At 40.4% G+C, this 12890-nt stretch overlaps 1 protein-coding gene across 1 annotated transcript; it reads left to right on the forward strand.

Moving 5' to 3' along the window:
• Nucleotides 1-10118: 10118 nt before the first annotated feature.
• ORYCUNV1R1545 (vomeronasal 1 receptor oryCunV1R1545) lies at nt 10119-11045 on the forward strand. The gene is given in 1 exon segment (NM_001167234.2): nt 10119-11045. A coding segment is annotated over 1 exon segment (927 nt).
• Nucleotides 11046-12890: the final 1845 nt, after the last annotated feature.

Here is a 12890-nt window from a genome sequence, read left to right on the forward strand (position 1 = left end):
CCTGATAAGTTGCTTGCTTGTCTGTGTTGTTAACTTCTGTGTTGCCTTGAGCTGCAGCTGGTTATGTATAAAATATCACTGAGATGCTGGAATAAATGAGCCTTGATCAGACTTTTGTCTTGGCTCCATTCTCTGTGCCCTTGTCCCTCTTTTCATTCCCACTCCCTCCTTCAGGTTCCGTTCAACAGGTGCGGCTGGCCCGCATCACCCAAGGACTTGGGCCATCTTCTACTGCTTTCCCAGGCCCTATCAGAGAGCTGGAGTGGAAGTGGAGCAGCCAGGTCTCAAACCGATGCCCATATGGGATGCTGGCACTGCAGGTGGTGGCTTTATCCACCATGCCACAGCACAGGTCCAAAGGCAGTTTTATTCTTAGTAATGGGAGTCATATGGCAGCTTTCAGGTGCAAATGTGCCTTCTGATGTTTTCTCTGGAGATTATGTGTTTTCATCTCAACTGCAAGATCCAGAAGATCAAGTGATAAAATACACAAGATTTGAACCCAGAGACTCCATGTGGTATACAAGTGTTCCAATTCCATTCCTTTCGAAACTCTTGCATTATGAAAAATACTTTTACTGAAGTATTAGTAAAGACATACATATACTACATGCAACTGGTAATAGTTTCTACAATAATGTTTTCACCACAGACTTGTGTTAAGTCCCATAGTGTTGAGCACAACATATGTACTTGCATGTCATTCTACCCTGGCATAAAAGTAAATATTCCTTCTATTGCCTCCCATATATACAGCCATTTTTGAACTACTTGAGTACAACCTTTTCAGTAGAAAGACCCTACAAACTATACAATAAGGCTATCAGCATCTTAAGAAAACACCTAAATGTTTCTACATTATTGATGTTGCCTTATGGAGTAAACCTTCATGCACAAAATAAATATTTACAAACAAAATGATCAAAGAACCACTTTTCTATAAGCTGACAATGCATGAACATAACTAAGTGTACATGCATGTTATCTGAAAAAGAACAGCTAAGTAGTGGAGTTGGAATGAGACTGTGGTTGTTTTAGCTGTTTCTGTACATGCCCAGCTGGTTCAACTCTTCACTTTGCACACTAAAACAAATTTTAGATAGATCACAAGCCTGTATCATACTAAAAATTTTACTTCCAACTAAATGAACACTACTGCCTTTTCATGGAATTATTATGAATACAGGAATTATTACATGTATTTCTTCATATAGTTTAAGTAGCCTCAAGGATTACCCAGTCACTGGTTTGTAAAGTTTACATAAATTATATACTATAGAAAATACCCTCTACAACTTGCTTTTTAAAAAATTCAACCAATGTTCCTTAGAATTCATCTTAATACAGGTATATCCAGTGCATTTTAAAAATGCTATATAGTATCCCACTTCATGATAAAATGCTATGAAGATATTCTACATTCTTTGTCAAAGGCTTTTTAAACTTATTTTTATTAATATAAACAGAACAAATATCATGAAGTTCATAGAATTCTAAGAATATAATAATACTTCCCTTCTTCACTTCCTCTCCATTCCTTTCTTTTTAAACTTTTAGCAAAAGCTTTTTGAAAGGCAGAGTTACAGAGAGAGGCAGAATGAGAGAGAGAGAGAGAGAGAGAGAGAGAGAGAGAGAGAGAAATATCTTCCATTCACTGGTTCAGTCCCCAAATGACCGCAGTGGCCAGATCTGAGCTGATCCAAAGCCAGGAGCCAGGAACTTCTTCCAGGTCACCCACATGGGTTCAAGATTGAAGGACTTGGGTTATCTTCTGCTGCATTCCCAGGCCCTATCAGAGAGCTGGATTGGAAGTGGAGTAGCTGAGACTCAAACAGAAGACCACATGGCATGTAGCCACTGCATGCCAGGACTTTAACCTGTTGTGCCACAGTGCTAGACCCTTAGCAACAGCTTTTGAACATTTAATTTTTCATCCTAATACAGTGGATCATATCTTATTTTTTGTTTCATATACTTACATTTTTGCAAGCATAATATTTCTCTGGAAGAATACAAGAAAAAAGATTTCCCATTCAACTTTTGGAGGCATTTTCACAAAGGATGGATATTAAGCAGTTATCTCTAAATGTGAACTGATATGAGTGGAGAAAAATGTGAATAGAGAAAGCTGAGTACCAGTTGATATTAATACATGGAGATCATGACCTATCTCCCAAACAGGAATCTCAGGCTCAGAGACAATAATCAGACACTGTGATCGTATTTGGAGATGGGGATCCTTTCAGAGGTAATTTGGGTTACATGAGGTGATGAGAATGGGGCTCTCAGGATTAACCTCTTGTGAGACCATAACAGAGACCTCTCAAAACTCCCATTTCTATGTATAAACAATGAAAAGGTCAGATGAGAACTCAGCAGGATGGAATCATCTACAAGTCAACAGAAGGCACTCCTGATATAACCTGCCATGCAGGCACCTTGGTCTTCAAGCTCTCACCTCCAGAACAATGAAAATATGTTGGCATCTATTTATGTCTCCTGTAAGTGGTACTCTATTATGGCAGCTCTATAGGGTTAAGACAATCCCTTAGAAAATGCTCTGAAAATTTCAGTTCCACAGTCTACTTCTCAGAACGTTTCCCAGATATATGTGTGAGTTGCTCTAATCATTTGTGTTTGTTAAGATCTTTAATGTTATCTCAGTTAGAATTAGGAAATCATTGTTCATTATATATATATATATAATTTTTGAGAAGAAATGCCCTATAAATTAGATTTTAGACAACAAATTGGGTTCTGATGATAAAAAATATATTATATACATAAACAGACATGAAAACAAATCAGCAATAGAATTAACACTAGAGAAAAAGGATCAAATTTCATATATGTATATCAAATTTAAGTTTTTGACAAATAATTATTGCATGTGTTATATCTTTATGGAGTATAATATGATGTCCTTAATAATTATTTATTTACTCAGTACATTAGTTATTTGAAAGGCAAAGCAACAGGAGGAAGAAAGCTGAGGGAGCCTGAGTTCCTCCTTCTACTGGTCTACTTGTCAAAAGGCCAGAACAGCCAGGTCTGAGTCAAGATGAGGCCAGGAGCAGAAACTTTAATCCGGTTTCCCACATGGGTCAGAGGCCCTAGCATCTGGGCCCCTCAGCACTGCCTTCTCGGCTGCATTAGCAGGAAATTGGATCAGAAGCAGAGCACCCAGTACTGGAACAGATGTTCTGAATGGGCCGCTGTCATTCCAAGTGGAGGCTTAATCCACTGTATCACAATGTCACTCTCTAGTATAGCATTTTCATATATGCTGATACTGTGGAATTACCATATCAATCTAATTAACAAACATATCACCTGACATCCTTACTGTATTTGAAGTGTATGCATTTAAAAGCTACTCCTTTACTACTGCTTCAGAGCAGTGTTCAGAAATCATCAATGTATACAGGAGTGATCTAGGGATTCTGTTGCCAGTAGACCATGACCCAGCAGGGTGTGGGTGGAGGTTGATTTCCAATTCATCCAATTTCCAGGGGCTTCTGCAGGTCAGATGCCCACACAAGATGCAGCAAGGCTCAAAGAATCAGAGTGAAAAATCCAATATAACAGAGAGCCAGAAAACACTGACCAATAAAATGAAAGCAGACACACATATATGAAAATGTATCCTGTTTTCCAGAAGTGTTGGACTTGATATTTTTAAAAGAACATGCTAGCACATAATCTACAATTTCAATTCAACCTCAATTATAATGCAAAGCTACTTTTAAAGTAATTTTAATCCTAAAATTAATGACTACAACAAAAGACCCTGCAGAGCCATAATAATATTGAGAAAGAAAACTGAAAGTCTCACACTCCCTGGTTTTGAATTATATGACAAAGTCACAGTATTCAAACAGCAGGGTACTGGGAAAGGCTGACACAGACTTTGTAGATACAGAATAGGGGGTCTGAGATAAATCTATCATACATGATCTGTTAATTTTCAACAAGGGTTTGAGAATAAGATGTGGAAAGGAGAGTCCCATCAATAACTGGTGCTGACAAAGCTGTAGATCCACATGTAAAATAATGCAGCTGTACCCTTATCACACACTATAGCAAAACCAAGTGAAAATGAATTAAAAGTATAAATATAACACCTGAAACCCATACGGGCAGGGAGGCAGCAAGCAAAGAACAGCCAAGGTCACCAGGCCCTCCCTGCAGTGCTGCATGCACTGCCCAGCTCCTCCCCAGCCCAGGCAGTGGAAAAGCAGAGCTCCTGCTAAACCAACTCTGAGAACAGGCACTGGCTGGAAAGAAGGAACAATCAAAGAAGGAGGTACTTTTCTCTGAAGGGAGGAGAGAACTTCCACTTTGTTTATGGCTCTGTCTAAATACTGATGGAGTTTGTGGGCTCAAAAGGCTTCCATAAACTTGGCAGCTCATGACAAGAGGCTACAGTGATCACTGACCTCATAAATAAGAGTGTCAATTGTTAAATCCACAACAGCCAAAGGAACAACATAAGTCACTGTGCTCTTACTCCCCATATAGGACCTTTGTCCCTAATGAGTTGTACTATGAAAATCAACTGCAAATTTTGTTCCCAAACTGTACTCTATATATTGTGTGTGTGCATAGGTGCAAACTGTTGAAGTCTATGCTTAGCATGGAGTAGGTCCTCTGTTTATAAAGTCAAACTAAAAATGAACCCTAATGAAGGAGATGGGAAAGGGGGAGGGAGGTAGGATGAGAGTTAGGGGTGGGTGGGTATAGGGGAGAGAACCACTGTATTCCTAAAGTTGTATCTATGAAAAATATATTCATTAAAAAATAAAATAAAATAGAATACGATAAAAAAGTCAACAGCAGTCACTGTGCACTTGCTTCCCATGCAGGACGTCTGTCCTTAATGTGTTGTACTATGAGAATTAATGGTAAAACCAGTCTTCAAACACTACTTTATACTTTGTGTGTGTGAGTGCAAACTGTTGAAATCTTTACTTAGTATAGAGTTGATTTTCCATATATAAAGATTATTAAAAATGAATCTTAATGAAGAATGGGATGGGAGAGGGAGTAGGAGATGGGATGGTTTGTGGGTGGGATGGTGGTTATGGGGGAAGAATTGCTGTAATCCAAAAGTTGTACACTTAAAATTTATATTTATTAAATAAAACTTTTCTATTAAAAAGTTTATGTGGAAAACAAGATGGACATAGATCCCTGATCTCCTGGATCTTATATTCCAATTGGAGCGGACAGATACTAAGTAATATCTACAATATCAGGTAATGATAAATGCTGTTGAAAATGCTACAGAGACCATGTGGAACAAGGGTGGCAGAGGAACTGGTTGAGATAGGGTGGCCAGAGGTGGACATTCTGAGGAGGCTTCCTATGTATATTAAAGTTTCATATAAAAAGAAAATAGTTCAAAACTTAAAAAAAATAGTGCTTCTCCTCCTTAAATAGTGCACAAATCTTCAACTTCTGCTTTAATCTCGCCAAAGTGAGTCAAGTTAGGGAAAAGATCAGGGTGAGAGAAATGCCATGCTGTTGAGGAGGACATTAACTAGGCCTATCTTGTTCATTTTGTGCAAAGAAGGGTGTGTTGTGTTCAGTCCTCTCCAAGCTTTATACTTTATGCTTTGTGTATCTGTGTGGGTGCAAACTGTTGAAATCTTTACTTAGTATAGAGTTGATCTTACTTATATAAAGATAATTAAAAATGAAGCTTAATGAAGAATGAGATGGGAGAGGGAGCAGGAGGTGGGACAGTTTGGGGGTGGTTGGGCGGATGTGAGGGGAAGAACTGCAATATTCTAAAAGTTGTACCTATGGAACTTATATTTATCAAATAAAATCTTTCTAAAAAACCCAAAAAGAACAGGTACTGGCACCAGCATGCCTGCAGCATCCAACCTGTGATGACTCTTAGCTCTTCATACAGTCGTTATCATAAATTACGTAGGGAACAATCTATTCCAATCTTGCACTGAGCCAGGCAACTCCAGGGCAAGGAACTGGGGAGTCCTGAAGTCCTGCCCTGAGACTCCAGCCCTGGTGACTATTCAGTTACACATGGCCACAGACACTGCCACCTGTGCTTCTAGGTCCTGTCAAGGAATGGACCTCAACCCTGAGGAGTGCAGGCCACTTTAGAGTGTGCTGGAGTGTGTCCTCTCACTCTTCATGCACATGAATCCTTCTTTCCTGCTGATCTCTACCTATGTATTGTCTTCAAATTCATTCCTGTTAGAGATAAGAATCTGGACGCAACTACCACATAGAAAACACAGGAGCAAAGCTCCCTGACAATGGTCTTGGCAATGACTATTTTTTTTTTTTGGCTATGACACCAAAAGCACAAGACACAAATGCAATATATAAAAGTGAGATAGCATCAAAATACAAAGATTGAGCACAACTGTAAAATATTATATAAATGCAACTGTGGAATTGTAAAAAATATTTGCAAACTATACAAATGGCAGCTATTAGATAACAGCATAGGAAAAAACAGTTGGTATTTCATCCAGAAGCAAATGCATAAATTTTAGCTTATATGTTACCTTTTCTCAAACTATGCAATCAACCAAGACTGCCAACAATTAAGCATAAAGGAAAACATGGAGAGAGAAAACCGTGATACACATTCCAATGTGCTGAATTGAGGAGGTAACACGGCCGATGTGGTAGTTAAGGGAAACATGAAACATGCCTGCTACGTCATAGCTTCTCTGATGGGCGCTCATATACTTGTAAATGTCTATGGACGTTATTCTCTTCAAATTCCTGGTAGAGTTAGAAACATACCAGGGGATTCGAATTCAATCCCATCGAGGTGGCATGTACCAATGCCATCTCACTAGTCCCAGTGATCAATTTCTGCTCACAATTGATCGTAATGATAGGACTAAAACCAAAGGGATCACATAAACAAGAATAGTGTCTGCAAATACTAGCTGATAGAATCAAAAAGGGAGAGAATGATCCAACATGGGAAGTGAGATACACAGCAGACCCATAGAATGGCATATGTCCAAACAGCACTCTGGCCTCATGATCAGCCCTTAAGGCATGCGGATCTGGCTGAAATGCCCATGAGAGTATTTCAGGCATGGAAAGCCAAGACACTCTGGGGAAAAAAAACTAAATGAAAGATCTCCACGAGTGAGATCCCAGTGGAAAGAATGGGTCATCAAAGAAGGAGGTACCTTTCTCTGAAGGGAGGAGAGAACTTCCACTTTGACCATGGCCTTGTCTAAATATGATCAGAGTCAGTGAACTCAGGGGGCTTCCATAGCCTTGGCAGCTCATGACAAGAGCCTAGGGTGATTACTGATGCTATAAACAAGAGTGTCAATTTGTTAAGTTAACAACAGGAATCATTGTGCACCTACTCCTCATGTAGGATCTTTGTCCTTAGTGTGCTGTACATTGCGATTTAATGCTATAACTAGTACTCAAACAGTATTTTTCACTTTATGTTTCTGTGTGGGAGCAAACTGTTGAAATCTTTACTTAATGTATGCTAAACTGATCTTCTGTATATAAAGAGAATGGAAAATGAATCTTGATGTGAATGGAAGGGGAGAGGGAGTGGATAAGGGGAGGGTTGCGGGTTGGAGGGACGTTATGGTAGGAAGCCATTGTAATCCATATTCTGTACTTTGGAAATTTATATTCATTAAATAAAAGTTAAAAAAAAATAAAAAAGAAGTGGTACAAAAAAAAAAAAGAAAGGAAAATACCGGCAAAGCATTTTTTACTATAAAATCCCTATGTTCTCTGTGATTCCAAGACTGTCTTGAGTGTCAGACAAACCCAGTGGCTTTTCATGTAAGCTCTGCTCCACTGTCTCTGAGAACCTTTCTCAGGAGCATCCTTCCAATTGCTCTACTCAGTACATAAATGATGCTGTGCTTTGGGGTCTGAAGTTAGGTGAAGAACTCACCCTGGAGTCAAAAGACAGCTATGTGAATCCAGGGAGACACAGGAGCTTCGCTTTAAGTCCCTTCCCTCCCATGTCAGACTCAGGATCTCCTTCTCCCTGCAGGTCAGATTCTGTCTGCTCTTGGGAGCTGAAAACAGGAAGAACCACTTTCAAAGACTTTCACAGCCTCTTGAGATTGTAACTACAGGGTGTAATTGTTTTCTTTAATTAGCAAGAGGCAAAGTTTTCACAAACATCTTTCATATCCAACTTTATTTTCGCTGCAGCTGCAAGGTGAAAAGATAATTGCAGCTCTGCAGGGAGGTGAGGTCACAGGCACACACCATTTCTAGTGCTCCAGCTGCTGACTGGGGTGACCTTCATGCCAAGGACTGTCCAGGCAGTGGAGAGAAATTGGGAATTTTCTCTGTCAGTGAGAGAGAGTTTCCAGGCGAAGAGGCAATTGGGAGTCTGGGTGAGTGATCAGGTGAGAAATGGGATTGTCTTGTGTTTGCACCTCGTCCTGTGCCCCAGCCTCACAGGAAGCAGGAAGGATTCTGAGATGTGTGCAGAGCTAGGATAGGGACATACAGTCCTACATCCTACTCCACTCCTTGATGGCTCCTAAAGTATTTTGATGTCACCCACAGTGATATTGATTCTTGGAGTTTAATACAAAAAATCATGAAATCTGCTGATCAATGTATTTAGGGATCACAGTTCCAAAATAAATCTGGTGTTCAGCCTACTATGGGAGTCACAGACCAAAATTTCATAATTCCTAGAGGTGCACCTATAGAATTGAACATACCTGTGACTTAGTCAAGTCAAACCTATAGGATTCTTTCAATCCTGGGCTGACACAGTGGGCCTAAGTGCAAGTTGCTGGAAGAGAAGTGCTTTTTCTAACTCTGTTGTTGAACTGATCAATAGAGACTGATAATTCCTATGGAAAAATTCCCAAGTTCCCAGATTATACTAAGATTTTTTTTCCAAACCCTTTAATATTCACTTAAACAGCTTAGGCACAAGCAAATATAAACTCCAATTTTAACATAACAAGAAGATTTGTTTTTATCTTCTTGTAAGCGCAGACTTTTTAAGAAAAAGAAGAGCTTTGCTGTAGCAGTGAGCTTCACATGGCAACTTTCAGGTTCAATTACACCTATTGACTTTTGCTCTGGACTGAAAATCTTTTCTTCTCCACTGCCAGCTCTACAATTACAAGTGATAAAATACACAAGATTTAGTACTAGAGTTTGCATGTTATATACATGGCTTATACTTCAATACCTTTCAAAAATTTTGACTTATGGAAAATACCTTTATTTACTATTTAATCAACAGTGCATTGCATGAAAAAGTAATATTTAGTTTCTACCTTACTTAATTTCACCACAGATTGGTTTTAATCTCTCATGGTATAGGGCACAACATATTTTCAATAGTTGAGTGTCTTTTTTCCTGGTACTTATGCCAAATAATGTTTCAATTGTTCAAATATATACAACCATTTTTGAATTAAGTAAGTAGATTTTTTCTCCAGGAGAAACCTCCTAGAAAATTATACTACAATCAGGTTCCCTGCATCTTAATAAGATACTTGAATGTAAATCATTATAGATGTGGGCTTATCAAGTAAACTTTCATGCATAAATGTAAGCTAATACACAGAAAATGATGAAACAAATACAAGCAGTCTAAGATGAATTGACCAGGCATGAAAATAGCCAGGTGTACATGTGTGTCATTTGAAGAACACAGCTAAGTAGCTCTGTTAGAATAACAGTGTTGTTAATTTGAGTGCTTCCTAAAGCCCAGCCAGGTTCAATATTCCACTTTGAGCATAAAATGAAGTTTAAATTTAGACAAATCACTAAGGTGAAGCTGCCTGTGTGAACATTTTATTTCCAACGAAATGAATCCTGCTACCTTCTCATGGAGTTATGAAGAATACAGGAATCAGCGCATGTGTCTTTTCATGCCTGTAATTAGCATGCTGTACATAGCCTTAAAGATCATATATCCACGTCTTTGGAAACATGTTCAAAAATATTAATCAGTTATGACTAGGTGTGAGCCGATGCAAATGGAGATTATGTGAACAGAGAAAACTGAATTTCTGTTGATATTAATACATGGAGCTCATGCCCCATCTCCCATACAGGAATCTCAGGCTCTGAGACAATAATCAGACATTGGAGGTGATGGGATGGCTGCTGGAGATCTGACAATGGGGATGATCTTCTTATCACAAACTATTACAGGAATCCTGGGGAACTTCTCTCTTCTTTCCCATTATCTCTATCTCTACCTCACAGGATGCAAGTTTAGGTCCACAGATTTGGTCATCAAACACCTGAGTGTAGCCAACTGCTTAGTCATTCTCTCTAGAGGAGTTCCCCAAACCATGGCAGCTTTGGGGATGAAGCATTTCTTCAGTGATATTGGGTGCAAGCTTGTGTTCTATGTGCACAGAGTGAGCAGGGATGTGTCCACCGGCACCACCTGCCTCTTGAGTATCTCCCAGACCATCACCATCAGTCCCAGGAACTCCAGGTGGGCAGTGCTTAAACTAAAAGCTCACAAGTACATAAGCCGCTTCAATATCTCCTGCTGGATGCTGTACATAATACTAAATGTCATAGTGCCTGTGTATATGACTGGCAAAAGGAAAGACAATAATATCACAAAGAAAGTTGATCATGGATACTGTTATGCTATGAACTCTGGAAAACACATAACATCATTCCATGCAGCCCTGGTATTTTTTCAAAATGTTTTCTTCATAGGTCTCATGCTGTGGTCCAGTAGCTTCATGGTTTTCATCCTGCACAGCCACAGGAAGCAGGTCCAATATATCCATGGCACCAACGTCTCCTCCAGGTCCTCCCCAGAGTCCAGAGCCACCCAGAGCATCCTCGTCCTAGTAAGCACCTTTGTGTCTTTGAGCATTCTCTCCTTCATTTTTCACATTTGCTTGACTGTTTTCAAGAATCCCAGTTTGTGGCTGGTGAGCATCTACGTACTGTTTGCTGGGGGTTTCCCAGCTGTGAGCCCCTACATTCTCATGAGCCATGACTCCAGAGTGCCCAGGCTCTGCTGTGCCTGCACCAGAAACAGCAAGCGCCCTACTTAGTAGGAGAATGTAACTGTATGCATATTCACAGCGGGTAGTTCTTTAACACTTATAAAAATTCATTTATTTTCTTGAGAAATAGAGACGGAGCTTGTCATAGTATGATTCACCTCCCTAATGTGTATCACTGCCCTGGGTGTGGTCAAAGATGGGATCCAGGAGCTCAATTTGTGGAGATATCACCACTGCCACCCCAGGTCAGTGTCAGCAGAAGCTGTAGGTGGGGTCAGAGCTGGGCGTCAAACCCAGGCCCCCTGCTACTGGAGAAGGTCATGGGATCTGCATGCTAACTGCTGGGCCTAACACCTGGCTCCACATTTGATTTCTGGACTCCTTAATCCCTCTCAACTTTAAGTGTGTTTCTTCAAACAGTCCCTGTTCTACAGTGTGCTGGACCAACAGCTGGAATTTCTGGTCTAAAATAAGCAGTGAATGGATTCATAATTATAAATGAGTTACTATGTAGTTCTCACATCAATTCCTGAAATATGGACAATGACTAGTGTTTCAGCATCCAGAAATAAATGTAGAGATTATGAACAAGTCATATTGTCACTTGCATCAGACATAATGAATTCATTCAGAAATTAATAAGCTATGGGAATGTAAAATCAGCTTCACAAACAGGAGCAGCATTTCAGGTGGGCTTTGAAATACAGACAAGGAAAAAAGCTCCCCTGGAGCAATGAATAACATGGAATTTGGTGGAGGGAAACTCAGTTTCCCAGAGTGATGGCCTTAAAGACCTGCAGGAGTCCTGTGCACCACATCCTTAGGGGACAGAGTCCTTTGAACTCAGATGAAGGAACCCAGCTATGTCAAACATTTTCATGTATAAATGAGCAGTTTACCTGTGTGGGGCACAAGGGAGTACAAAGCATGTTTTGCTGTTTTATAGAAGACCCCAAGGCTGTATAGATAATGAATAAAGCATGGTGTCCAGAATACCACGGTGTGACGTGGAGATCTACAGAGGGAGCCTTTTGTTTCTTGTCACTGACAACCGTATCCGGGGGTTTGGGGAAGAAACATGCTCCATGGTGCACTCCCCTGTTTGTGGCAGGGGGGCTTCCATTCATCTTGGAGCCTAGAAGAATGTGCACTGCACTCCTCTCTGGCTCTTGCTCTTTCTCCACAAGCTTATTTCCATATGTATGGAGATATGTACTCGTGTTTCTATGTTTTATATGCACAGATATGTAGAGATACAATATTAAATGACACTTCTATTCTAAAAACAAATAATGTTGGAAAGTTGTACAAAAATCCAAGGCAGTGGTAATAAGAATAACACAAACTCTGTCACAGTCTGCTTTAGTCTGAAGTGTGTGTCCTCATGTCACCACAGGTCACAAGCCACAGCTGTGAATCCAACAACAGCTACAGGCCTCCTGATGGGTGGGCATGGCTGACACTCCCTGTCCCTCAGCTGTAGGATGCAGCCCAGCAGGGAGATTTCTAGTCCTGGCTCATGCATTCCCAGGAGATAAGACCACCCCAGCACGATTCTACTCTCACAACCTAAAGCAAAGCTTCCCCTTGGAGCACAGCTCCAACACCCTTTAGAACAGAAACACCCAGTACCCCACGAAGCTGCACACAGCCATGAGGGAGGGGGAAAGAGTCTTCCAAATGTGAGGAAGCTCTCCAGATGGAGACCCTAACGGTCAGTGTCAGCTGGCCCTGACTGTATGTGGTACAGGCCACCTGCTTGCTCCCAGTCCCTGGCCTGTGGGGGCCCTGCTACAGTACCCTGCCTGAGCATCACTTAGTATCTGAGACTCATCTTTGACACAGATCTCCCAGCAGGAAGGAAGTTGTCCTGGGGAAGCTGCTTAACTCAGA

This window comes from Oryctolagus cuniculus, chromosome 18, assembly GCF_051225735.1.
Source record: "Oryctolagus cuniculus isolate XC-2025 breed Fujian yellow rabbit chromosome 18, ASM5122573v1, whole genome shotgun sequence".
Classification (NCBI taxonomy): domain Eukaryota; kingdom Metazoa; phylum Chordata; class Mammalia; order Lagomorpha; family Leporidae; genus Oryctolagus; species Oryctolagus cuniculus.